Source organism: Phyllostomus hastatus, unplaced genomic scaffold, assembly GCF_019186645.2.
Source record: "Phyllostomus hastatus isolate PE091 unplaced genomic scaffold, TTU_PhHast_1.1 phas_contig_98, whole genome shotgun sequence".
In the NCBI taxonomy this organism is placed as follows: domain Eukaryota; kingdom Metazoa; phylum Chordata; class Mammalia; order Chiroptera; family Phyllostomidae; genus Phyllostomus; species Phyllostomus hastatus.
Window position 1 is genome coordinate 646,537 of NW_025333999.1, and position 27,527 is coordinate 674,063.

General features: G+C 50.6%; 1 protein-coding gene and 1 long non-coding RNA gene across 8 annotated transcripts in view; one reads left to right on the forward strand and one right to left on the reverse strand.

Moving 5' to 3' along the window:
* Window positions 1-27,209, forward strand: part of PDE4A (phosphodiesterase 4A) — a 38,783-nt gene extending 11,574 nt beyond the window's left edge. For 2 of the 7 annotated variants that reach the window (XM_045853038.1, XM_045853034.1), the window contains 14 exons: window positions 11,158-11,349; window positions 12,226-12,262; window positions 12,367-12,437; window positions 13,205-13,254; window positions 13,446-13,558; window positions 17,013-17,106; window positions 18,778-19,001; window positions 20,501-20,599; window positions 20,708-20,872; window positions 21,126-21,225; window positions 21,319-21,473; window positions 21,682-21,804; window positions 22,323-22,505; window positions 25,056-27,209. In XM_045853038.1, the coding sequence (XP_045708994.1) occupies window positions 11,158-11,349; window positions 12,226-12,262; window positions 12,367-12,437; window positions 13,205-13,254; window positions 13,446-13,558; window positions 17,013-17,106; window positions 18,778-19,001; window positions 20,501-20,599; window positions 20,708-20,872; window positions 21,126-21,225; window positions 21,319-21,473; window positions 21,682-21,804; window positions 22,323-22,505; window positions 25,056-25,733 (2,284 nt within the window). In that variant the 3' untranslated portion in view covers window positions 25,734-27,209. Of the gene's footprint in view, window positions 1-420; window positions 917-11,157; window positions 11,350-12,225; window positions 12,263-12,366; window positions 12,438-13,204; window positions 13,255-13,445; window positions 13,559-15,332; window positions 15,516-17,012; window positions 17,107-18,777; window positions 19,002-20,500; window positions 20,600-20,707; window positions 20,873-21,125; window positions 21,226-21,318; window positions 21,474-21,681; window positions 21,805-22,322; window positions 22,506-24,983 lie in introns of those variants that run through there. The other 5 variants (XM_045853033.1, XM_045853035.1, XM_045853031.1 and 2 more) reach the window with 4 other exon arrangements.
* On the reverse strand, window positions 9,921-13,492 carry LOC123828248. Its single transcript, XR_006787452.1, has 3 exons — window positions 13,358-13,492; window positions 10,591-10,671; window positions 9,921-10,033 (listed from the first exon to the last, which is right to left on the reverse strand). It is a non-coding gene; the product is annotated as an uncharacterized LOC123828248 (long non-coding RNA).
* Window positions 27,210-27,527: the final 318 nt, after the last annotated feature.

The following is a 27,527-nucleotide window of genomic DNA, read 5'->3' on the forward strand; positions in this document are numbered from 1 at the left end:
ACCCCTACTCTCCGTACTCACTGGTTTATTACCAGAGTCCGGAGACACAGACTGCGAGAGGGTGCTCCGGGGACAGGACGTGAACCCGGCGGAAGAGCTAGGGGCAGAGAGAGAAGAGGAGGGTCGGGGCCTCTGGGAGCCCCGCATGGGGCCGGGGAGGGAGTGGGGGTAGGAATCAGTTCCTCTCTACGTTTTCTCTCAATGTCTCTGTCCCCTCTTCTCTCTGTTTCTTCTGTTTCTGTTCCACCCCGCCTCTCCCAGCTCCACCTCCGGCATCCGTTGTCCCTCCCCCGGGTTTTTGTCACCCGACCCCGCACTCCGCCCGCCGGGTGCGGGCGTCCTGTCCCTCCAGGAGCACAAGGCGCTGAGATACTTCCAGAGGGCACACACAGCTAGGCGTCAGGACTGGGAGGGGGTGAAGGCGGAGCCAGAGGCGGAGGTAGGAGATGAGGGTGGTCCCGAAGCTTGGGAAACCGAAGCCCCGGGAACTACCCCACTCCACCCCGCGCCTCCCGGGAGAAGGGAGGTTGGTGGAAAGTGTGCGCAGAGTTCTGCCAAGCCCCACAGGAGGAGGCAAGCTTGGAGCCCGCCCTGGAGCTGCTGCAAACTTGAGGACGCCCAAACGCCCATGGCCTGGGGAGTCACCGGGGAGGGCGGGTGTGGAGGCGGTGCCGCTGCGGGCAACCACAGACACCTCAGGCCTGGCGAGCAGTGTGCGCAATACCACGGTGCGTGCAGCCGTCCCCATGCGCGCCCGGAGGGCGCTCGGCGCCCGTGCGTTCCAGTGCAGCCCACCGGGCCCGCCCTGGCCCCGGACCCCTGCCCTAGCACTGTCCTCTTCGGGCCCTGAATCCCTGGTCCACTTCTCCTTCAACGACGAGGACATCTGTTGGCACCCTCCAGGCAGATCTGTCAGGTGGGTGGCCCGAGGCCAGTCCCCTCCTTTTCCACCAAAGGGCTCTGGCTGAGCGGTTGGGGGGGTGCCCAATCTGCCTTGGGGAGTCTCTAAAGTGGTTTTCAGCATCTGCCTGGAGCCCCATCCCCTTCCCTGGTCCTAAACATCTGGGTGCTTCTGAGGGCTTCCTGCAGGTGGTGTCTCTGAAAATGGGTGCTGGGTCCTGCCCCTTAGTGCCTACCCAAGATGGGATCCCTTCACCCTCTTCATACCCCTAAACCTGGGCTTCTGGCATTCACCCTGGGAGCAACTATGAGTGTCCAGTGTCACCTGGGCTCCACTCCCAGGCCACCAGCCTCTAGCCAGGTCCTTCAGGCCTTACCCTTCCTTCCTCCTTGCTGGGGCTGCCAAGCTGAAAACCAAGCTGGGACGGGTGTGGGGAGGAGGTTCCTCTGGAACTCCTGGGGGGTAGTTAGAATCTACTGGAGAGTGGTAGGGTGGAAAAGTGGCCTTTAGGTTCTCAGAATTATTGGGGTACTCTAGCAATATTCTTGGTCCCCCTCAGACACCTGGATACACACATTTCACTTACACAGCTACATATGACACAAACAGACACACCCACACACAGAGTAGTCGGGATCTCCTGGCTGGTGGGGACACAGAGAACCCCAAAGTTGACCATGGCCCTGGGGGCACACAGAAGCCCTGGCCTTCTACAGCCTCTCTATGCTGCACTGCCTGCAGGAACACACTCTCCCTGCAACCCATGCCCAGGCCCAATTCCCACCTGCACATGGCCGCACACAGGAGCACACCTCACACCCACTCAGGAAGCAGGGACCGTCTCAGCACACGTGTGAGGCCCACAGGCACACCCGCACACACTCCATGGACTCAAAGACACAGATCTGCACAAGCTCTGTGAACACCCAAACCCCACTCAAACACACAGGTGTGGAAATCCACACAGACCACCTACATGCATGGGTGCCCTGGAACAGCCTCCTACAGTTAACCCCATTGACAACTGTGTCACCTGGCGCCTGCCCTTAACCTCTGTGTGACCTTCACAAAACAAATGCCAGGCCTTTCCATGAAGGCTGCCTGGCACCTCCTACGAGGGAGTCAGTCGGAGTGGGACAGAGCCTGGGGAGATGCCAAGCCTGCCTGGGGGGAGACAGACCCCAGTGATTGAGCATGCAGATTTGTAGGGCTCCCCGGGTTTGCACCCTTGTTCTGTCACCAGACACATTTGATATTTATCCTCTCTGTGTCTGTCTGTCTGTCTCTCTCTGGAAAATGGGATGAGTGTGTGTGTCCAGGCACAGCACAGTGCCTAATGTGTGGCATTCCAGAGCAGTTGGCTACTTCCATTGTTGTTATGGTTTTACCAACTGAGACATGTCTCCTTTGGTTGCCACTCTCCAATCCTCACCCCAGCTTGTTCATTTCCCACTCGGCCCTGCAGCAGAATTCTCTGAGTCCTGATTCTGTCCCTGGGCTGCACAGTCCTCCAGAGGGCCAATTTGATGCTCAAAAACCCAGGCAGACAGGACTAGAGGGGTCATGGCAGGTAGCAACTTGACCTGAGAATGCCACCAAGTGGTCAGCCTATTCCCGGGAGAGTCTTGTGCAGGTCATTTCCCTTCTGGTGGAGCGTCTGGGCATGTAGCTGTGATGTCAGGGCTTCTTGGCTGTCCTTGACTCTAGTTTGTGGCTTTGTGTCCCACTGGGACATCTCTAGTGCAGCCTCCAGCCTGATTTGGGGTCACCCTGAGCTGCAGGCCAGGAAGGGGTGCAATTCTCACAGCCTGGGGGTCCACTTCTGAGGGGTAGCTGAGACCCCCTCACTCTCAGGCTACAATTCAACAGGCCGAATCTCCCATCTCCCCTTCTGCAGCCTAGGGGACATGTCTCCTGGAAGCACAAACAGTGGGGCCCCAGGGAGCCTCTTCCCATCCCTGCCTCTGGGCTCCTGCTTATAGTGAGTTGAGTCCCCTGGGGCTGCAGTATCTGCTCCAGATGCTACTAGTTTGCCCTCTGGGACTTGGGTCTCACCTTCCCTGAACTGCACTTCAGTTCCTGGGGCAGGGGAGGGGTCCCCTCTACATTGATAGCTCCACTCCCCTAAACAGTGGCATTCAGAAGAACCCCAAAATCCAGGCTGGACCTTGGGAGACAGGACAGGATTTTCAGGCAACGAGGCTACCAACCCCTTGCTGCCCTTCTGTGCCTGTCTTCTTAGTGAACCAAGATGTTAACAGAACCCAACTCACAGAGTTGGTGGGAGACATACTGGGCTCATGTGCATAAAGCACTCGACAATGCCATGCCAAGTGCTCAGTAAGTGTGTTGTTATCACTATACACCTGAAAGGGTTAACCTGGCACCCAGCACACAGCAGGTGCTCAGTAACCGGGCTTTATCTTCAAAGGCTCAAGTTCTTGATTAAGTATTCCATCTTAAGAATGTGTGTTTTTTTAATTTCTTTCAAAGGTTAACATATTAAAGTCTTCCTTTACATTATACATTTATATGAAATTTTTACTGTGGTAATATATAAATAACATAAAATTTCCATTAATCATTTTTGAGTATATGATTTGTATCAAGTGCACTCACATTGTTGTGAAGCCATCACAACCATCCACCCCAGAACTTTTTCATTCTCGAAAACTGAAACTGTTCCCGTTAAATACTAACTTCCCTGGTACTCACCATTCTACTTGCTATCTCTATGAATCTGACTCCTCTAGGGATCTCGTATGAGCAGAATTGCACCAATCCACAACAGATTGCATCATTTGTTGAAAAGACTCCTTTTCCCATTGAATGGTCTTGGTACACATGTCAAAAATATTTTGACTGTATATATGAGGCTTTATTTCTGGGCTCTCTAATGGATTCCATTGGTCTACATGTCCTTTTTTATTTGACTTATTTCATTTACCATGTTTTCAAGGTTCATCCATGTTATAGCACGTGTCAGAATTTCCTTCCTATTTAAGACAGAATAATATTCCTTTGTATGTATATCCACCACTCTATTCCAGTCACCCACTGATGGACCATGAGTTATTTCCACCTTTTGGCTCTTGTGAATAATGCTGCTATGGACATTGGTGTACAAGTAACCGAGTCTTTGCTTTCAATTCTTTGGAGTGTACATATATACCTAGAAGTAGAACTGCTGGATCACATGATGCAGTCAAACCTTGGTTCTTGAATGTCTCCCATCTTGAACCATCTTGATCTTGAACAATTTGGTTCTTCAACAGCCTTCCAGAACAAATTAACTTCAAGAACCAAAGTTCCACTGTAATTCTATACTTATATTTCTTTTTTTAAATTTTATTTATTTATTTTTAGAGAGGGGGGAGGGAAGGAGAAAGAGAGGGAGAGAAACATCAATGTGTGGTTGCCTCTCACACATCCCCCATTGGGGATCTGGCCTGCAACCCAGACATGTGCCCTGACTGGGAATCTAACCGGTGACCCTTTGATTCACAGGCTGGCACTCAATCCACTGAGCTACACCAGCCAGGCTTTTTCTGGTTGCTGTTTCTTTTAAGATTTTATTTATTGCCCTGGTGTGGCTTGGTGGATTGGGTGTCATCCCACAAACCAAAAGGTTGCTAGTTCAATTCCTGGTCAGGGTACATGCCTGGGTTGTGGGCCAGGTCCCCCATTGGAAGCATGCAAGAGGCAACTGATTGATATTTTCTCTTTCACATCAATATTCCCTCCTCTCTCTTTCTTCCTCCCTTCCCCTCTCTCTAAAAATAAGTAAATGCTTTTTTAAAATGCAACTGATTTTTGAATATTAATTTTTGTATCCTGCTATTTTACTAATTCACTTATTAGTTCTAATAGTTCTATGGAATCCTTAGGGTTCTCTCTCTATAGTATCATGTCATCTGCTAATAACAGATTTACTTCTTCCTTTTCAATTTCCTTTTATTTCTTTTTCTTGTCTGATTGCTGTGGCTAGGACTTTTAATACTATGTTGAATAAAAGTCATGATAATGGACTTCTCTGTCTTGTTCTTGGTTGTAAGGAAAACACTTTTAGCTTTTCACCACTGAGTATGATATTAGCTGTAAAGTTGTCATATATGACCTTTATTATGTTGAGATAAATTCCATTTCCACTTTGCTGAGAGTTTTTATTGTAAATAGATGCTGGTTTTTGTAAAATACTTTTACCGCATCTATTGAAAAGATCATACAATTTTTATCCTTCATTATGTTATGTGGCACATTATGTAAGTTTTTGTGTATTAAACTTACCTTGCACCCCAGGAATAGGTCTCACTTGATCATGGTGTTTGCTCTTTGTAATGTATTGCTGAATTGGGTTTGCAAGTATTTTGTGGAGGATTTTTGCACCTATGTTCATCAGGGATAATGGCCTATAGTTTTCTCTCTCAGTGTCTTTGGTTTTAGAATTAAGGTAGTGCTGTGCTCATAAAATGAGCTTGGGACACTTCTCTAGAATTTTTTTGGAATAGTTTGAGAAAAATGTTTGAATGTTGGGTAAAATTTACCTGTGAAGCCAGCAGTCCAGGACTTTTGTGTGTTGGGAGTTGTTTTTTATTGCTGATTCAGTTTTGCTAGTAGTTATTGGTCTGCTCAAATGTCCATTTCCTCTTGACTCAGTCTTGGAAGATCGTATATTTCTAGCAATTTATCCATTTCTTCCAGATTGTCCAATTTGTTAGCACATGATTATTCATAGTATTTTCTTATAATCTTTTGTGGCGTCAATTGCCACTTCTTTCATTTTGATTTTATTTATTTGGATCCCTTTTTTCTTGATGAGTGTTGTTAAAGTTTTATCATTTTTATGTATCTTTTAAAAACACTAGCTCTGGGTTTGATTTTATCTTTTGTGTTGTTTTCTTAGACTCTATTTTGTTTATTTCCACTCTGATCTTTATTATTTCCTTCTTTCTACTCACTTTGGGCTTTGTTTGTCCTTATTTTTCTAGTTCCTTTAGGTATAAGGTTAGATTGTTTATTTGTGATTTTTCTTGTTTCTAGAGGTAGGCCTGTAATACTATGAATTTTCCTGTTGGGACTTCTTTTATTGTGTCCCATAGATTTGGGGCCATTGTATTTTCATTTTCATTTGTCTCAAGATATTTTTTTTTCCTAAGGAAGATTGTAGGCCTAGGTTTACAAACATTTTTATTTTTTTTTCATTTCATTTCATTTCATTTCATTTCATTTCATTTCATTTCATTTCATTTTCAGAGAGAGGGGAAGGGGAAGAAGAAAGAAAGAAAGAAACATCAATGTGTGGTTTCTTTCCTTTCAAGGGCCCCCTACTGGGGACTTGGCCTGCAACCCAGGCATGTGCCCTGACTGTCTCAAGGTATCTTTTAATTTGTTCCTTGATCTGCCCTGGCTGGTGTGGCTCAGTGGACTGAGTGCCGCCTGTGAGGGTTACAGGTTGGATTCCCAGTCAAGGCACATGCCTGGGTTGCAGGCCAGGTCCCTAGTTGGGGGTGTGCGAGAGGCAACCACACATTGATGTTTCTCTCCCTCTTTGTCTCCCTGAGATGGATTGTCTTCTCTTTGTGATGTCTTCCTCTTGCTCCAAAAATAAATAAATAAAATCTTCAAAACATTTTCTTCTATGATCTTTATTAACTTTTTTCCTCTGTTTTTCTATTTTTTTTTCTTGTTAACTTCTTTATTGCTTAATAGCATGTTATTTAGCCTTCGGTTTTGTGTGTTTTTCAATGTTCTTGTAATTAATTTCTAGTTTCATACCATTGTGGTTAGAGAAGATACTTGATATGATTTCAATCTTCCTAAATTTATTGAGACTTGTTTTGTGACCTAACATGTGTTCCATCCTGGAAAATGTTCCATGTGTGCTGGAAAAGAATGTATATTGTACTGTTTTGTGATGAAATGCTCTAAAAATATCAATTAAATCCATCTGGTCTAATGGGCCATTTAAGGCCACTGTTTCCTTGTTGATTTTCTGCCTGGATGATCTATCCAGTGATATCAATGGGGTGTTAAAGTCCCCTACAATTACTACATTAGATCTTTTCCTTTAAATTCATCAATAGTTGCTTTATATATTTATGTGCCTCTACATTGAGTGTGTAACTGTTTACAAGAGTTATATCCCATTGTTGAATTGATCCCTTTATCATTATGAAATGTCCTTCTTTGTCTCTTTGTTATAGCCTTTGTTTTAAAGTCTACTTTGTCTGGTATATGTATTGCTACCTCAGCTTCTTTTTTGTTTCTATTTGCGTGAAGTATCTTTTTCCATCCTTTTACTTTTAGTCTGTGTGTCTTTTGATCCAAAGTGGGTCTCTTGTAGACAGCATGGCTCTTGTATGGGTCTTATCCATTCAGCCACTGTAGCTTTTGATTGGAACAGTTAATCCATTTACATTTAAGCGACTATTGATAAGTACATAGTTATTATCATTTTATTATTCATTTGTATATTCTTTCCCCCCCTTCTTTCTCTTAAAGAAGTTCCTGTTACATTCTTGTAATACTGGTTTGGTAGTGATAAACTCCTTTAGCTTCTTCTTGTCTGGGAAGTTCTTTATCTCTCCTTCGATTCTAAGTGATAGCCTTATGGATAGCATAGTCTAGTTCATAGGTCCCACTTTGAATATTTTGTGCCAGTCCCTTCTTGCCTGCAAAGTTTCTGTTGAGAAATCAGCTGACAGTCTTATCGGAGCTCCCTTGTAGGTAATTTACTGCTCTTCTCTTGCAGTTTTTAAAATTCTCTTTTGTCTTTAACCTTTAGCATTTTAATTATGCTGTGCCTTGGTGTGAGTATCTTCAGATTTATCTTGTATGGGATTCTCTGAGCTTCCTAGACTTGTATATCTATTTCCTTCACCAGGTTAGGGAAGTTTTCAGTCATTATTTCTTCAAATAGCTTTTCAAACCCTTGCGCTCTCCCTCTTCTCTCTCTGGTATCCTTTTGATGTAAATGTTCATATGGTTGATGTTGTTCCAGAGGTCCCTTAAACTGTCCTCACTTTTCTTCATGATGAAACTCGTTTGGTAATTTATTTTTAAATTACAATACTAATGAAGAATCTCAAATATACAAATATGGAGTCTAGTATAACAAACATCCATTTGCCTTCTTTACTTATCTTCCTCTATCCATTCACAAACTTCCTCAGAGGTAACCTTTATCATGACTCTGTGTTTAAAAGCATGCCTGAAGAGCCCTGGCTGGTGTTGTGGATTGAGCACCAGCCTAAGAACCAAAGAGTCACCAGTTCGATTCCCAGTCAGGGCACATGCCTGGGTTGCAGGCCAGGTCCCCAGTGCGGGGGTGCACAAGATACAACCACACATGGATGTTTCTCTCCCTCTCTTTCTCCCACCCTTCCCCTCTCTCTAAAAATAAATAAATAAAATCTTTAAAAGAAAAGCAGCCTCTGAAAGTAGATTGGGTGATGTGCTGAAGTTTGTTTTTATTTATTTTTTTTATTTTGGGTTTTTTTCCTGAAGTTTGTTTTTAAAGAAGTTTGAATTTTTTACTTTAAAATTTCTGGTTTCTCCTGGCTGGCGTAGCTCAGTGGATGGAGCGCGGGCTGGGAACCAAAGTGTCCCAGGTTCGATTCCCAGCCAGGGTACATGCCTGGGTTGCAGGCCATAACCCCCAGCAACTGCACATTGATGTTTCTCTCTCTCTCTCTCTCTCCCTCCCTTCCCTCTCTAAAAATAAATAAATAAAATCTTTAAAAAAAAATAAAAAAAAATAAAATAAAATTTCTGGTTTCTTTCCTAAAATTGGAATATCTGATTACTCTGGGCCCCAGCTCCACTCTGCTTTCGGTGTTGGTGTTGGTTGCCTGGCCCTTTTTAACCTTTTTTTCTAATGGAAGTAATATGTTCTGATGGGGGCCATATGTTCTGGGGGCAGAGGGCACCAGTTAATGTTTTGGTCTAAGGAGCCACAAGACCTGGTTTTGAATTCTAACCCCATCATGGTCTTGCTGTGTGACTCAGAACTGATAACCATTCTCCTCTCTGAACTTTGTTTTTCCTCTGTAAGAGTCAGTGAAGTCCCTCCATCCTCCCCACACCTCAGAAGTAGACTAGAAATACAGCTCAAGATATGGCAGGTGTCATCACTTGCCTGTTCTAGGAGACTTCAGACTTATTTCTTAGTAGGGGAACTATTCAAATACCATCTTATGCTGACTTGCAATTGGTAGGACTGGAAAGGAGGGCTTCCGTTTCCTCCCCCTACTCCTTTGGACCCCCCAGAGGGTGGCCTGAAGTCTACTCACTAGTCTTACCCCCTCCCTGTAACAGTGGTGAGAGCAGCCAGTGGCCTTCTCACACTGCAGGCACACAACTCCCATTCTCAAACTCAGTTCTCCGTGTCAACTGCCTTGCTGAGTCCACTCCCCAAGTGGCACGTATGGAGCTGGGGGACTTAGAATTGCCAGTATTTTCTGAGTTCTGTGCCAGGCACATGGTTCTGAGCATTTTACCTGTGTTAATGCTACTCACCTGGATGACTTGAGGCAGGTGGTTGTTGTGTTCATTGTGTGGATAAGGAAACTGAACCTCAGTTATTTTCTCCAAGTCAGATAGCTGGGAAGTGGTATGTAGCCAGCATCTCCCTGCTTCACCCTAAGGTCTTGGTCTTGCCAGTGCCCCCAGGCAGGGGACCCCTGTCTCCCTTCTCTGTAGCTGTGTCTCTGTCCTAGGCTGTGTCTCCATTCCAGCCACACCAGCTTCCCTGCTGGCCCTAAAAAGAAACCCAAATCCTGCCCCAGAGCTTTTGCTCTTGCTGTCCCCTCACGCAGGCGTGCTCCCTCCCACCTCCTGACCCACGGCCTTCCTTGCCAGCTTTCCGGCTCCGCTCAGATGTCCCCTCCTCAGACAGGCCTGCTTCCACTGAAGCAGCCGAAATCAGCTCTCCAGTCAGTGGCAGTCATCCACCCAGTTTAATTTCTGTAAGGCACAATCCGGTTCATGCGTTCATGTGTTCATTTACATATATTATGATTCATTCAGTAAACATTTGCTGTGTGTCCACTGTGTGCCAGGCCATGTTCTTGGCCCTAGTGATACAGCAGTAAACAAAAGCAGAGAAAAATCCCTGATCCGCAGTACTTCGTTCTATAAGGGAAAGCAAACAATGCGGAAGTTAAATATAGATTATGTTCAAGAGGTACAGTTGCTTTAAGAAAGGGAAATATGAAATATCTGGGCAGGCGTGGGGGTTTTAGACACACTGATCAAGGGCGGCCTTCCTGAGGAGTCAGCATTTGAGCTGAGGCCTGAAGGAGGTGAAAAGGGAGCAACTAGAGTTCTAGGCAGAGTGAACAGCTTGTGCAAAGGCCCTGGGGCAGAAACTGTGTGGAATGTCCAGGGAATAGTGAGGAGGCTATTGTGGCTGGAGCAGAATGAGTGAAGAGTAGAGTGGGAGGTCACGGGGCAGCGCCTTGTGGGATGTAGTGAGGACTTTGGCTTTTCCTCATGGAGTAAGCTGGGGTCCTGAGCAGAGGAGGGATGTGACCTGACTCGAGTGTTTACAGGCTCCTTTGGCTGCTGAGGGGGAAACAGACCAAGGGGCAAAGACAGGAGCCAGGGCCCTGGCCAGGTTGCTCCGTTGTTTGGAGCGTTGTCCTGTGCACCATAACGTTGTAGGTTTGATTCCTAGTCAGGGCACATACCTAGGTCGTGGGTTCAACCCCTAGTTGGGGTATGTGGGTGGGGAAGCTGATCGATGTTTCTCTCTCTTTTCCTCCCTCTCTCTGGAAAAAAAAAATAAGACTGGAGCCAGGGCCAGACCAGAGGTGACTGCGCTGGTCCAGGCAAGTGATCAGGAATGGTGGCCAAAGAGAGGCTGAGAAGTGTACCAATTCTGAGTAGATTTGGGCGGTGGGGCTGATTTGAGGTGCAGCACCAAGGAGGACCCCTCAAATTTTGGGGTGCGCACTGTTACTACGTTAACCTGTTTAGCCAGTCCTCCCCATGTCATCTCTGTGAGGGCAAGTCACGTTCTGTCTGGGCCACAGCACTATTGCCAGCACCTGCAACAGGGCCTGGCTCACAAAGTCTCTCAGTAACTGTTTGATTTCTGCAATTCCTTGTTTCCCAACTCTTTTGGGGTGTCTCTCTCTTTAGTGTCCTTTATCTACCCCTCATCTCTGCCAGGAATTCCCTTGGCCCCCTTGTTTCTCTTAACCTCCACAATGCCATGTCAGTGCCCCTGACTGCATTTCTCCCTGCCACTGCAGCTTCGAGGCAGAGAATGGGCCCACACCATCGCCCGGCCGCAGCCCCCTGGACTCGCAGGCGAGCCCGGGCCTTGTGCTGCATGCTGGGGTGGCCACCAGCCAGCGCCGTGAGTCCTTCCTCTACCGCTCAGACAGCGACTATGACATGTCACCCAAGACCATGTCCCGGAACTCGTCAGTCACCAGCGAGGCGTGAGCACTCCCTAATCCCACCGGCCAGCTCTTCCAGGCCTGGCTCTATCACAAGCTGCCCTTCCCAGCAAGGAGGGGGGCACCGCCCAAGCCCCCAGACCTGTCCTCCCCAGAGAAGGGTAAACAGCCCCCTTCCCCCTACCAAGGGCTTAGTCTCTTTGTAGCATGTCCACCCAGTGAGTACCCCCCATCTCTGCCCCCCACCCAGCCACACTGAGCCCCTCCCTCAGTTTCAGGCCCCACTCTTGTCCATGTAGTCCCCACCCCCCCACCCTACACATTGGCTGCTGGGGCCTGGCCCCACCTTAGCCTGTGTCTCTAACAAGGAGAGAGCAGCACCCCCCCACCCCACCACTGAGCCCCTCCCTACCACAGCTTCTTCCCACAGTGTCCACTTCTGCTGAGCTTCCTCCAGCCTTTCCTAAGTCAGCCTCCCTTACCATGACCACCTACTGAGGCACGAGCATCCCCTAGACCTGCTCAATCCCCTCCCCTCTCATTGAATCCCCCAGCCCTGCCCTTACCCATCAAGGTATCCACCTCACTGGCCCTCCACAAGCCCTTTTCTGCCCTACGCCCCTCCCCACCCACCCACTGCTCTCACCTGTATGTTCACCTCTCCACCACCCACCTGCACCCTTCTCCCTGGCCTCCATTTCCTTCAGGACCAGCCCCAGTGTGTGTTCACCCTTGTGAGGTGTAAATGCCCTCCCCCCACTGCATGGAGCCCCCTCCCTGCCTACCAGCCTCCCTGGGTCCCACCCCCACAGTGTCCACCCTAGAAAGTTGCTCCTCTGGCACCCCAACCCCAGTCCACTCAGGTCCTTTGGCACCCTGCTGTGAGGACCCCTGACCTACTCCTGTCCTTGATTATAGGTATGCCGAGGACCTCATCGTGACACCATTTGCCCAGGTAAGACCCCTCTCCTAAGGAGGGAAGGGGCTCCAAACCTTCCCCACACTTGGGGGAGGGGTCCAGCCCTAGCTACCCCCTCCTCACTGCCACCCCGGTCCTAGGTGCTGGCCAGTCTCCGGAGTGTTCGCAGCAACTTCTCCCTCCTGACCAATGTGCCCATTCCCAGCAACAAGTAAGTCAGGCTGGGCCCCAGCGACCATGATCATGAGGCTGAGCATACCTGGGTTCCACTCTCAGCTCTGCTGTGTGACCTTAGGCAGGCACTTGATCTCTCTGAGTCTCTATTCAGCCAACAGCTCCCACTTTGCCAGTAAACCATTGCAATTCCAATGCCCACAACACAGAAACCTTATAAACAAAGACCAAGGGGTCTGGATACAGGGTGATGAGGCCACAGGTGGCCATCTGCCCCAGCCTCGGGCCACTCCTGCCCTCATACCAGCTTCCTGGGCAGACAGCATCCTGTGGTGCCTCTGTACCTTCTCCATGAAATGGGAATTTAATACCTCCTCCATTAGATGGCTGCTGTGAGGGATCCAGAGGATGATGTGTTAAAAGTGCTGAACATTGCCCAGCACAGACTAAGTGCTCACTAAATAGGAATAGTTCTTATTTTGGGTCAGGGGTGTGGCTGAGGGCTACCTGTGCCTCTGGGAGTCAGGGAGGGATGGTCAAGGAAGCAGGAACTTTGGAGACATAAGACCTAACCCTAGTGCTGATCAGCCATGTAGCCTCCAGGGAGCTGGTTCACCTCCTTGAGCCTCAGTTTCTTTGTCTGTAAAATGGGTTATTGTGGGGCTCTGTGAAAGGCTGCAATTAGAGTACATGGCAACATGCCTGGGACGCACTGAACGCTCAGAAAAAGGAATATCGGCACTATGCATGGAAAGGAGGTGGCAGGGACCTGGAAGGGCTGGCGCTAGATCCGTTTCATTGCAGGCGATCCCCACTGAGTGGCCCAACCCCGGTCTGCAAGGCCACGCTGTCAGGTAAATAAGCCCAGGGGTAGTGGAAAAGGGCCCTTCTTACTGTCCCGAGGGGGTCCCTCACCCAGGGTCGTTGACTCATCCCCTTTCCTAGCACCCCACTCACCTGGTTGACCGCCATCACCGTGGGCTGGGGCCTTTGTGGGTCTGCCTGTGGATCCTCTCATTCACCACCCCTGCTGCCCCTTCTTCAGAAGAGACGTGTCAGCAGTTGGCCCGGGAGACGTTAGAAGAGTTGGACTGGTGTCTGGAGCAGCTAGAGACCATGCAGACCTACCGCTCCGTTAGTGAGATGGCGTCTCACAAGGTGTGCTGCCTGGCGGGGCCAACCCCTGGGTGGGGCCTGTGGGGTGGGACCAACAGCTGGGTAGAACCTGGGGACGGAACCAGCCACGGGGGTCGGGCCAATCCCTGGGCAGGGCCTGTGGGGTGGGGCCTGGGGCGGAGCTAATGACAGGGTGGGGTCAGTGGGCAGGGCCAATCCGTAGATAGAGTCTGTAGGGTGGGGCAAGCCCTGGGCGGGACCAAACCCTGGGCACAGCTCCGGAACTTCTAGCTGCTACGGATTTTAACTTCTCCCAAGACCTAGGGAGCCTGATGCAGTGGGGAGAGGCGGCTGTGTGTCTGACTGTACATCTGTCCATAGCCATTCATCTTTCTTGGGGTGGGGTTGTGTGCCTGTATGGTCTATGGGTGTGTATCTGTGACTGTGAGTCTGTGTGGCTCTCGATTTGCTGGCTACATATTTGCAGCGCAGGGTTGGGTGTGTACCTAGAGGTTTGTCAGGAGTGGTGTAGAGGTGTGTACCTATGGATGGTGTGTGGGTGTGCACAGGCAATATGCGGGAGTGCGTGCGGGAGTGAGCTGGTCCACACCTGTAGCGTGCACCTCCGTGTATTTGTGACTGTGTGTGTGCACTCACGTGTGCTTGCAGGGCAGCAGGGGAGGGTGCAAGGCTTCTGTGCACAGCCGTGCAGACTGTGCATTGCACAGCTCCAGGGGCACCATTCAGAAAGTAGGCAGTGTGAATGACGCTTCCTGGAGTTGTGCGGTGTGGCAGCAGCCAGTGGGGTGGGGAGGATGCATCTCAGGAAATGAATGTGCAGGTGGGGGGTCTGTTGTGTTGGGGCGGTGCTTATGCCTGTGGGTGGAGATTTGTATGGAACTTACAAGTCTGAGGGCAGTTGTGTCCCTGAGGGTGTGTTGAGCATCTGAGAATGTGACTGTATCTCTGCATGTGAATCTGTGAGTGTGTATCTATGATGGGTGTGTATATGAGTGTGTGCGTATTCCCTTATGCACCTGTCAGGGTATGTTTGTGCCTAAGGCCACATGGTGCTTGTGTTTGTTTGAAAGTCTCTGAAGGTATGTTGACTATGTGTTTATAAGTGTGTGCAGTATCACAGTGTTTGTCCCTCCATGTGTGTCTCCATGTCTGGGTGTGGGTCTGTGTTCTTGGAAGGGGTATGTCTGAAGGCATATGTATCTCTGCATAGACATCTGTGTACCTATAAATGTGTTGCACATCAGAGTTGTGACTGTGTGCACAGGACTGAAAGCACCTGGGTATCTGTGTGTGTTCAAGTGTGTCAAGTGCCGACTGTGTTAGTGTGGAAGGTGTGTCTCAGAGTGTCTGTATGTGTGTGCATGCAGAGCATCTGAGTGTTTGTCTTTGTCTCTGGGTGTGTCCATGAGGGGGTATGTCCTTGAGCGGGTGTGTACTGCCCTGCCTCTCCCGGCCCTACTTGGGTCCCGGCTGAGGTCTGTGGGCTCTGATGCCCCTTTAACGCCCCCCCACCCCCGGCACCAGCTGACATCACATGCAGCCTGCCAGTGCTGCAGTGAGCACGCACACACACAGGCACACACACAGAACCCAGAGCCTCTGAAGCTGCCTCCTGGGACCCTCACCCTTCCCCTCCATGGGCAGAGGTCCCTGGCCACCTCCAGTCGCTGCTGTGGGGGGGCCCATAGGGGCCAGGGGCTGGCAGACCATGTAACCCGGGCTGCTACCGGGAGCGCGGAGGGGAAGGGAGCCCCCAGCCCCGCTGGGCCGGCCCAGGCCCCTCCGCGGCTCCCCCTTCCACTGCCCACCCGCCCAGCACCCCACCCCCATCCCAGACGGCGGCTGTTAACCCCAGGACTCCCCAAGCTCAGCCTCTGTGTGTGGCAGCCCTGAGCAGGGCTAAGACTCCAAGATGCCCTTGGTGGATTTCTTCTGCGAGACCTGCTCCAAACCATGGCTGGTGGGCTGGTGGGACCAGGTAGGGGACCTCACAATGGTAGATGGTCAGGAGATCTGGGCTTGGCCCTCTGACCTCTGACCCTTCAACCTTGGTCTGGACTTATGTGTGTGCAGCTGTGCACGTGTGTGGCCTGAAGATGAATGCTTCTAACTGTGGCTCTGTGTGTGGCCCAGGGCTAGGCATAAATGGTGGGTGGCTAGGGGTGGGGTCTCTCTGGGTGTGACTGGCAGTGCACATATGTGTGTATCTGCGATGGTGTGGGGGCCGTCTGTCTGTATGCTTGTCTGCCTGGGTCATGGCATGGCCCTGTCTGAGGTCTTATGGCTCTGATTGTGGTGTTGTGTGTTGGGCATGTTTGTGAGTGCAAAACTGTGTGATTTTTCTGGGACATGTGACCCTGAGTGTCAGTGACCACTGTGCTGTACATGCCCCTTGATTTGCATGTCTGGGGCTGTGTGAACCATGTTACATAGGAATCTGTGTCTGTGTGTGGTTGGTGACTTTGTGGGTCCATCTTGCGTGTGTCTGTGTTTCTCCCTCACTTTATGTGTGCCCAAGGTCTCCGGGCAGCACTGGCTGGAGTGAGCGCTCTATCCAGTGTGGGCTCTCAGGTTCACCCTTCCTGCCTAGTGTCCCTCCTGTGTCTGTGATCAGAGTTGGCTTCTGCTTTGGGGGTGATTTGACAAAGCTTGGGGGTGGGGAGCTGATGCCCTTTTTCCTCCTTGCACAATGTCACAGCAGATACTCTGTGAAGTGGCTTGGGGGAACCATGAAGGGCCCCTTAGCCGGGTTCTGGGTATACTCCATTCATCTGTGCATCTGGCCACCCCCTGTAGCTAGGGAAGAGGGGACTATATGGGAACCCCCTCCCCTGGGTGACCCAACTAGGGTTTCTTTAGCTCGCTATTGTCTCCTGACCCAGCCAAACCTTTTCTTCACCCAGAACTTGGGAACTGTGTTCCCTTCTTCCAGACTGGGCTGGGTGCTAGGTGCTGGGGGCCAGGACCCCCAGAGCATGGTGTCAATGCTTCCAGAGACAGAGGCCAGCAGTAGCTCTGGGAGGGCAAGTGTTAAGGGGCCTGCGGCCTGCCCCCCTTTCCCCCAAGCTCAGCAGCTGGTTGGAGGGGGAGTTGCTAAGGAGACTCCCATCACCATGGCAATGGGATTCTCCTGATATCCCATTGGTTCCCTGTTAGTCAGGAGCCCCTCCCTTTCACAGGTGTTCCTCTGGCTCCTCCTTAGGGGGAAGAGTGTGAGAGTATGGGGAGGGGAGCCCCCCTTCCTCAGGCAAGGAGGGATATGCTGGATCCTGACTCCTCAAGCCTGGGGACCCCCATCCAGAGCTGGGAGGAGAAGAGGGGCTGACCCCTCCCCTCTGGCAGCCTGCTGGGGGCTGTTAGCTTAACAAGGAAGTGGGAGGGACTCATGGGGTCTTCAGAAGTTTCTTGGGTGAGGCTGACTTCCCCCATTTTCTGTGACCCCATCATTCCTTCCTTCTTGCCTCCTTCACCTTAGTTCAAGAGGATGCTAAACCGTGAACTCACACACCTGTCAGAGATGAGCAGGTCAGGAAACCAGGTCTCTGAGTACATCTCCACCACGTTCCTGGGTGAGTGAAGAGCAGCCTGAGGCAGGCGTACACACCTGGGCTGGAGGGGTCCCTATAGACCCCGGGGTCATATTGCCCACCTTTGCCCAACAGACCCTGACTTGAAACTTTCCAAAGGTCAAAGTCACCAGTTTAAGAGCTCCCATACTCATGATGCTCCCAAATTCAGTGGGACCCCAACTTCTATAAAACCCCACATTAAAAATTCTCTCCAAACTGAAAAGCTCTCCCAGATTCAGCAGAACTCTGAAAATCATGACTCCCTCCAGAAAACCCAAACAAATAAAATTTCTAAACTTGAAAATGCCTCCAAGCTGCCCTGGCCAGGTGGCTCAGTTGGCTGGAGCGGTGTCCTGTACACCAAAAGATCACAGGTTTGATTCTTGGTCAGGGCACATGCTAGGACTGTGGGTTTGATCCCTGGTTGGAGCATGTACAGGAGGTAACCGTTTCTTGTTTCTCTCTCAGATCGATGTTTCTTTCTCTTTTCCCTTCCCCTCTCTCTAAAAATCAACAAGCATATCCTGGGGTGAGGGTTTAATAAATAAATACATTGAGGGGGGATGCCTCCAAGCCAAAAATCCCCACAACAGCCAATAGAAACTGCAAACTTGTATTCTTCCCAAAATTTATGAGGGCCCCTCAAACTCAAGAAAGATGCCTAAACTCAGTGGGATTCTCAAATATAAGGGAATTTCTACCCTGAATAATCCATAAAAGACCCTGAACCTTTAAAAAACCTCCAAACTGAAAAGTCCCAAAAATTCAATAGAATCCCCAAATTTTTATGACCCCCTCAAATTCAGTTGACTCCTCAAACGTTAGATACCCCAGCTCAATAGAATTCTCAAGCATAAGAACCTGGAAGAGATTCCCCAAATTTAGGAGAATTTACTAACTCAGTGGAACCCAAAGCTCAGGAGGACCTCCAATTCATCCTAACCTCTGAATCCAAGAGCCCAAGCTGAGGATATTCCCCACAAACTCAGGATAATTTTACCCTCATAATTTATTACCAAAGATTCCCAAAGTCAGGAGACTTGCCCCTCCCCACAAAGCTTAAGAAAAGGTTCTGATTTTCAAATACTCCCTCCAGTGGGGGTGTGGCATCCAAGTTCTGAGATCCAGCCAATGGGAGCATGGCATGCAAATGATCCTGGTTAGGCCCTGTCATTAACCAGAGGGCCCCAGGTCACAGTGGGTGGCCCTGGCTGGGCTCTGGAAGCCCTTGATAGTTAAGGAAAAGGGCTCCAGTGTCTGGCTCCCAGGCATGCTGGTGTTACAGGGTAGGGGTCAGGGTCCATGGAGAAACCACCCGTCCCTTCCTCCTTCCAGCAATCTCTACCCCCACCAGCATTCTCTGTCACCATGGAGGTGTCTTCCCATCCAGGGAAAGGTCCCTGCCTATTAGGGCAGACAGTGGCTCTCTCTAGCATTGCCACTGCAGCTCTAGCTTCTAGCAGGCCTTAAAGTCCCTACTGCAGCCCACAATCTCCAAGAAAATTCCTACATCCCCTCTGGTGTCCAGCCTGTGAGTAACCAGCAGCATAATACCCAGAAGGGAGCTGCCCTCCTGGGTGAGACTTCCCAGAGAAAATGGCATGGGGGCTGAAGGGCAGATGAAGGAGTCTCTGAGGGGGACCCATGCTTGCTCTCCTCCATCTTCTACAGACAAGCAGAATGAAGTAGAGATCCCATCACCCACAATGAAGGATGGAGAAAAACAGCAAGCACCTCGCCAGAGACTCTCCCAGCAGCCTCCGCCCCATGGGTCACAGTTCCAGCCCATGTCTCAGATCATGGGGGTGAAGAAGCTGATGCATAGTAGCAGCCTGACTGATTCCAACGTACCCCGCTTTGGGGTGAAGACAGATCAAGAGGAGCTCCTGGCCCAAGTGGGTGGGGACTCAGCAGGGACTGGGCTGAAGGGAGGCAGGGTTCTTGGGGAAGGACTGGGTGTTAGGTTAGCCTGAGATAAACATTGGGGTGTGCAGGTCCCTCAGCTATCCAAAAAGCACAGCATTCCCATGAAATCTTTCGTAAACACAAATGACGTAAAATGAAGAAGCAGTTATCATTAACATGTCTTTATTTTGTTTATGATCGAAACAATTATGTCCAGTTTTACACCAAATTTAACACCCTTACGAGCTCTCTTAAGCTTCTCCAATACCCTAGGACACATCTTGCTAATGGATGCACAAAATAAATTTGGGTAAAGCACAGATACTCGCAGACTCAGTTCAAAACTCTGGTGACCGGATACTGGGTGCGGAGTGCAGTCCCCGGGGCGGGAGCTGGGCGGCGCTGCTCTCCCGCTCAGGATGCTGCCGCCTCTGTAGCAGCTATTGCGAAACAAGCGCTGAACACTGTTTTCTGTTTTTGATTTTTACCTTTTTTTGTAAAAGCAAAAATCCTCTTTGGGTTTCTTCCAGTTAGCAAAAACAGGTACTAATGTAGGTCTTTCGTAAAAGCCAGTGGCATAATGCGAACTTTCTGAGACTCTGAGGAGCAGGAGAGGGAGGAGCTAAGTAAGGCAGTGGTCTCAGCTCCAGTCCTGCTTCGGCCTGACCCCACATGTGTGTGTGGGGCGGGGGGGGAGGGCTAGCCTGTGAACGGCACGGTGGAGTTGACCCTGCCTTGAGGGAAGACTGTTGGCCTCTGTGTCAGTCACTGGCTGGGAGTGGTCCCCAGGGTGTTGGCATCATCCCGTCATGTAGTTTCTTCAGAGGCAAAAACAGTTTTCTGGAGAATGGGGCAGCTGTGAGCCTTAGAAGCAACAGTCCCAGCAGCTTGGAGATGGGAGCAGTGGCCAGTAAAAGGGACCTGGACAGAGCCCCTATAGTGTGCACTGCAGGCCAGACCTGCGTTTGGCTCCTGGCTCTTCCAAGAGACCTTGAGGCAAGGGTCTCTCACATTGATTTGTACAATAGGCGTGATACTCTCAGTGGCTTGCTGAGCTGTCATGTATAGTAACCTTCTGCGAGCTGACACGCCAGTGCTACCCAGCATTGATTGAGCACCTGCTATGTGCTGGCACTGTTCCAGATCCTCGGAAGACATGGAAAGTTGGCTTGTGTTTATTTCCTTCTGGTGCCCATGAGCAGCTTAGCTCAGTGGCTACAAGGTCTTGGTCACTTCTCTGCCTCTGCCAAGTGAGTCCAAGTGCTTAGTGCAGTGCCTGGCAGATAATAAGCACTCAGTAGACAGTCGCTGTGGTTGCTTTGTTCTTTCTCGGTCCAGTAGGACCTGGGCAGTAGATTCTGTGCTGCTGAGCATGCCACCCACAGGATAAGCAATAATGGTGCCTTCTGCAGACCTAAGTTTTGCAGTAAAGAGTTTGGAGGGCCCTGGGCCTCACAGATTCCTGATCTCTGGCTGCCATCTCCCCCAGGAACTGGAGAACCTGAACAAGTGGGGCCTGAACATCTTTCATGTGTCGGACTATGCCGGGGGCCGTTCCCTCAGCTGCATCATGTACACGATATTCCAGGTAGGGTGGACTGCGTGGGGCAGGGTGGGGGGGCAGTATGAGGGCGGGGGGCCAGGGTGGGGAGCTAAGGGGTAGCGGGGGTCACCGCCCCTCCATACCTGCCCTCAGGAACGAGACCTGCTGAAGAAGTTTCACATCCCAGTGGATACAATGGTGACATACATGCTGACCCTGGAGGACCACTACCACCAGGATGTGGCCTACCACAACAGCCTGCACGCTGCCGATGTGCTGCAGTCCACCCATGTGCTGCTGGCTACACCTGCACTGAACGTGAGCTCCGCCTGCCTGGCCCCCTGCCTCCCAAACTCCGTCCTTGACTAGCCATACCTGATCTCCTGTTATCTCTCCAGCCCTGGGTCTCTGACCTCCGTCTCTCTCCAACCCCATACCTCTCTCTGATCCTTATCTTTTTCTCCTGACCTCCATCTTTCTTGAACCCCCATCTCTCTTACCCTGTCTCTCTGCGCCCCCTGCCCCCGTATTTCTAACCCCTGTGTCTCTCTGACCCCCTCTCTGCCTCCAGGCTGTATTCACAGACCTGGAGATTCTCGCAGCCCTCTTTGCAGCTGCCATCCACGATGTGGACCACCCTGGGGTCTCCAACCAGTTCCTCATCAACACCAGTGAGTGGCCCTCTAAGGGTGTGGGGCCCGTCAGGATGGAGGCAGCCCTGTGGGTCCTTCCTTCCCCTGACCCCTGACCCACCTGGGTTGCAGATTCAGAGCTGGCACTCATGTACAATGACGAGTCGGTGCTGGAGAACCACCACCTGGCTGTGGGCTTCAAGCTGTTGCAGGAGGACAACTGTGACATCTTCCAGAACCTCAGCAAACGCCAGCGGCAGAGCCTGCGCAAGATGGTCATTGACATGGTAGGTGAGACAGGGCAGGAAAGGTGGCCTTTGATGGGTGGTGCTTTGGGAAGGTCTGAGTTTGAGAGGGAAAAGCCTCTGGGGGAAGAGGCATCTTTTGGTGGGACTCATGGGGACAGATTGTCCCCTGTGAAGCTTCAGAAGCTCTGGGTGGTCCAGTGATTTGGTGGAAGTTTCAGTGGCCCCTCTGGTGGCGCCTTGCCCACAGGTGCTGGCCACGGACATGTCCAAGCATATGACCCTCCTAGCTGACCTGAAGACCATGGTAGAAACCAAGAAAGTAACCAGCTCAGGAGTCCTTCTGCTGGACAACTACTCTGACCGCATCCAGGTGCTCCCTTTACACGTCGTATAAGACTGGTCTCTTCCCTTCCCCCCCACCCTTCAGATCTGGGTTGCTGCCTCCCTGTCATCCTCCAGCTCCCTTCTTGCCCATTTTCCTGTTTTCCTCTCCCCCCTTTCATCTTCCCCTTCCATCCCACATCTCTCCTTCCCATTGCCCCTCACCTCCTGCCATCTCCCCCAGTTCTTTCTTCCTTTTATCAACCCTTCCCCTCCCCTCTTCCCCACCATCTCCTCCACCTTTGCCTCCCAACTCCCTCCTCTTTCCCCCATCTCTCCATCTCCACCCACCTCTCTCTCTCCTTCCTCTTTCTCCTCCTTCCCCCCATCAACCCTTTCTTACCCCCTCCCTTCTCTCCCTGACTTACCCCCCTCTTTATTCCTCTGTTTCTCTTGGTCTTCCCCCTACCCCTCCTCCCCACTCTCCCAAGAGGGGGAAGGTGAGGAAGCCTGAGGCCTCAGACTGAGACAGGAGCACAGCCCCTGAAGCTCCCGTGCCCCATGCAGGTCCTGAGGAACATGGTGCACTGTGCGGACCTCAGCAACCCCACCAAGCCGCTGGAGCTGTACCGCCAGTGGACAGACCGCATCATGGCTGAGTTCTTCCAGCAGGGCGACCGTGAACGTGAGCGTGGTATGGAGATCAGCCCCATGTGCGACAAGCACACAGCCTCTGTGGAGAAGTCTCAGGTACAGTTTCAGGGCACCAGCCTCTTGCCCCACCCTGGCCTGGAGCTTCGAGGCCCAGGAGGTCCTGACCTGCCCCGCTGTCACATCAAGTCTTAGTTTGTTTTCTTCTTTTCTATCTTAATGGGAAATATGCAACATTTTCTTCTACCTAGAACAACTAAACTGAGCCTTGGGCACACAGGCCTCATTCAGAGAGTCGTAACTCATTTGCAGCAACCGTGGTATTATCAGTGGTAATACTTAGCTGCACTTCAGTTACAGACCTCATGTTGACTCAGCCTGTTGCCGATATCCTCACCTGTCTGGTGATGTGGCCCCTAATTTTCAGAGGATTTTGAAATGGGATGAATTGACTGGTCTTCATCCAGTGCCTGATTAATTTAACAAAGAGGGACAGGAAAGCAGTGTCCTTAAAGTGTCAACACTGAAGTGTGAATGTAAGAGTCTGTCGCCCTCCCCACTTCTGGCCCCCTCCCAGTGAGACTCACCTTCCCCAGTTCAGTGTATGTGCCCTTCCAGACCGGGATTGTCCAGCCTCAGCTCCGTTGACAGTTGGGGCCAGGCCACTCTCTACTGTGGGGGCCATCCTGCGCATTGTATGGTGTTGAGCATCATCCTTGGCCTCCACCCCCTGGATGCTGGGAGTACCCTCCTCTTCCAGGTATAACATTCAGATGTCTCCTGGGCCAGCAGATCACCCCCACCCCTGATGAAAACCAGTTTCATAGTTCTGTTATGTAGTTATTTTCACAGGCAACTTAACTTTTAGCTCTTTTAAAAAATATATTTTTTATTTATTTATTTTTAAGACAGAGGGGAAGAGAGGGAGAAAGGGAGAGAAACATCAATGTGTGGTTGCCTCTTGCATGTCACCAACTGGGGACTGGGTCTGCAACCCAGGCATGTGTCTTGACTGGGAATCGAACTGGCGACCCTTTGGTTCACAGGCCAGCACTCAGTCCACTGAGCCACACCAGCCAGGGCACTTTTAGCTTTTTTAAAAAAAAGATGTTTTAAGTTTATTTTTACAGAGAGGGGAAAGGAAGGAGAAAGAGGGAAACTTATGTGCAATTAGTTGCCTCTCTTTCACCCCCACCTGGGGACCTGGCCTGCAACCCAGGCATGTGCCCTGACTGGGAATCAAACTGACGACCTTTCGGCTCACAGGTGGGGTGATTCTCAATCCATTGAGCCACACCAGCCAGGGCTAGCTTTTTAAAAAATATAAATTATATTAATATATACCCATTTTATACATCTTGCCCTTTCTTTTCAACAATGACTTAAAAATCTGTCCAAGTTATTTCAGCAGATTTAGCTCACCCAGATATAGAAAAATAACAGTTTGTGTAGTCACCCTCCCCCCGTCAATAGTCATTTTAGTGTTAAGGAGTTAGAAATTCACAGTGACTTGGCCCTGGTCAGGTAGCTCAGCTGGTTAGAGCATCATCCTAATACACTAAGGTTGTGGGTTTGATCCCTGGTCAGGGCACATATAAGAATTAGCCAATGAGTGCACAAACAAGTGGAACAACAAATCCATGTTTCTCTCTCCCTCCCTTCCTATATCTCTCTAAAGATCAATTTTAAAAAATGAAATTCACAGTGACTCAAACAAAATAAAGCTTTTTTTCCTTTTATATAAGAAAAGCCTAGAGAAAGGGAGTTGGACTTTCTGCAGCTCCATGAAATCAGCAGACACCCAGAGCTTTCAGTGATTCTCTTCTGTCCTCTAAAGAGTGGGGCTTCTGTCCCCAGAGGTACCTCTCACGGTCACAGATACTGTTGAAGCCCCAGCCATTCTGACTACATTCCAGGGAAGAAAGCCCTCTGCTAGCTGCTGCAGCGCCCCTTGCAGGACCCTGACGCAGCATCTTCTGTCTGCAGGTGGTCTCATGGCTATCTTCACTTTGCAAGGGAGGCTGGGAAATGCAGTTTTCAGCTGGAAGCATTTTATCCCCAAGGAAAATAAAATCAAGATTCTGCCAATAGAAAAGTAGGGAAGATGATATCCGGGTGTTAGTCTACCACAAAGTTATTTCTAGTTTCTCTTTGGTGCAAAAGATGCCATAATGAATATCTGCGGGAACCACATTAAAAACAAATCTCCCATAGATGTATATATGGAGGTGTTTCCAGTTTTTGTTACATTTCATGTGATTCTTTTTTTGTTATTTATGCAAGAATTTTTCCAGGGTAGATTTGGAGGAGCAAGAAAGCTGGGTCAAATGATATCAGCATTGTTTAAATTTTATCAGATCCCGCTGTGACCAGTGTGGCTCGATTGGTTGGGTGTCGTACTGCAAAGTGACAGGTTGCCAATTTGATTCCTGGTCAAGGCACATGCCTAGGTTGTGGCCCAGTCCCTGGTTGGGGTGTGTGTGAGAGGCAACCAATCAATGCTTCTCTCATACATCAATGTTCCTCTCCCTTCCTCTCTCTCTAAAAATAAATAATAAAATATTTATATTTTATCAGATTCCCCAGCATGGCAGTGCCGTCTGTACCAGCGAGCCGCCAGTTTATTATGCCTTCTTCTCCCTCCCCCAGGTGGGTTTCATTGACTATATTGTGCACCCACTGTGGGAGACTTGGGCTGACTTGGTCCACCCAGATGCCCAGGAGATCTTGGACACTTTGGAAGATAACCGGGACTGGTACTACAGTGCCATTCGGCAGAGCCCATCGCCACCACCTGAGGAGGAGCCGGAGGGGCCAGACCACCCACTTCCACCTGAGAAGTTCCAGTTTGAGCTGACGCTGGAAGAGGAAGAGGAGGAGGTGCCTTCTGCCCTGGGTGCGATTGAGGTGCAGGAATTATTCGTGGCCCAGGATGCATCCCCAGCTGAGGAACTGTGGGAGGTCGATGGCCAGGATCTGCCCACGGAGGTGGTGGTAGACGAAATGTCCTTGACACAGCAAGCAGACAGTGTGGCAGTGGGCCAGGACGAGTCGACATCCCCAGATGTGTCTGTGGGTGCCATAGGCTGCAGCAGCCCTCCTGCCCTGACTCCTGAAAGCCCCACTCTGCCTGCCTTGAGGACCCCACCCACTCCAGAGGGGGCCCCGGGCCTCCTGGGCCTCCCCTCCATGGCAGCCGAGGTGGGGGCCCAGAAAGAGCATCAGGCTGCCAAGAGGGCATGCTGTGCCTGCACAGGGACATCGGGCGAGGACACACCCACGCTCCCAGCCCCTGGTGGGTGGGGGTCTGCTGGAAGCCCTACCTGAGCCCCGGACCCTATACTCTTTTGCCCTCCCTTCCTCCTTTCACCATTATCATCCCCCAACTGCCTCCTTCACTGCCTCAAAGACTCTTGGGCCTCCTAAGAAAAAAGAAAACAGAAAAGTGTTTTTTTTTCTCTTTTCTTTTTTTCCCCTCTCCCCCCACACCCAGCCCCACCCATGAGGCCGCTTTTTGGAGGTGGGGCCTGGGGAAGGAGGGGCTGAGGTCCTGGAAGGGGTTTTATTTTTGGAATTTTCATTGTTACATTTTTAGAAAAAAAAGAAAAAAAGAAAAAAAAAACAGGATGAAACACAGCAACTGTAGATGCTCCTGTTCCTGGCTTCCCTGGTCCATCTCCTACCCCACCCCCACCCCTCCCAGGTCCCAGGCTCAGTCTTCCAGCCTCTGTGGGCTCTCCACCTGGGCCCAAGCTGGCGTAAGGTCTCCTTCCAGGCTCTCCTGAAGTTTGGAGGGTTTCTGGAATCCAGCCAGGAATAGCCATTCTGGGCAGTGGCCTGGTGGGGGAGAGTCACTGTGAGAGGCCCCAGCTCTAGCCCCTCTCAGGCTCACTGCCCGCCCGCCTCCAGAAGTCTTCCACCTCATTTTGCACAAACCTGGCAATACTGACTTGGAAGGACATGAGATACCTAGTGTATCTTAGGTTGCTGGGAGGAGAGAACATTGGAGGGACATTCATACCACCAGCCTGGGGTCTGGGGTTTGAGGAGGGCTGAGCTCCCTCTGCTTGCCATCCCTTTCCCCTTCCATGTCAGGTTTCCTTTGAATTTTATCCATCTGCGGGGACAGCTCTGAGCTGCACCCCCTTCTTCCAGCTGCTTCTCCTCTTGTTTCTGCCTTAATGATTCCCACGGCCATAGGAGAGGGTTGCAGTGGCTCCCACCTGCACCTTGGGTGGGGTGGGGCCAGGCCCAAAGCCCCCATCCTAGGCGCCCCCCACCCCAGCATCCTCCTGCTACCCTCCCCAACCCTTTGCCCTAGGAGGAAGCAATAATGGTGTACACCTACATTCCCTTTCTGGGCATCCCTTCCCACCCTGGCACCAAAGTCATTTCTCCTTTGTCTCACTTTGCCAAGCCTCCCTCTCTCCCCCTAACAATCCCCCCTGCCCTGAGCAATATGACAGACAGATGCAAGACCATTTTTCTTCAAGCCATGGGGGAATGTTGGGAAGGAAAGATCCCCTCTTCCATCTCCCCTATACCCCTTGGCCTGGTTCTGCAGTTGGGCAGGGCAGGGCCTGTCTCATTGCCCCCACTTCTCCAATTCTGAGCACACGGTACTGTAGTCTCCTTCTTCCCCCCAGCCTGCCATCTGTCTATCCCACTGGGGAGTATACTCTCCCCCACCCTCATCATACTGTACAGGGTTCATTTTTGTAGTGAAAGTAGTTTCTGTCCTAGCTGGCAACCGGGGTGGGCCTTTTTTTGGTTTCCTTTTTTTTTTCCTTCCTTCTTCTTCTTCTTTTTGTACATACTGTAAGGTTTGTTTGTAAATTATTCTGCAGAGGCAAAAAGGGAAAATAAACTTGCCCATCCCTGGCTGACCTGGTCAGGGGAAAGAAGGGTGGGGATCTCCCAGTGGGAGAGTCCCTATTCCTGCTGTATTATACAAACTGTACCATAGACCCCAAAAGTGTGGGCTCAGCGCTGTTGTTTGGTGGGAGAGTTAGTTCATCTAGGGGGTGAGGGCTGAGCAGAGCCTGTCCCTCCCCCTTCCCCAGGGCTGGGCGGGACTGGCTACAATCCATATGGACCGTCCCACCCCCAATCAGGGCTCCT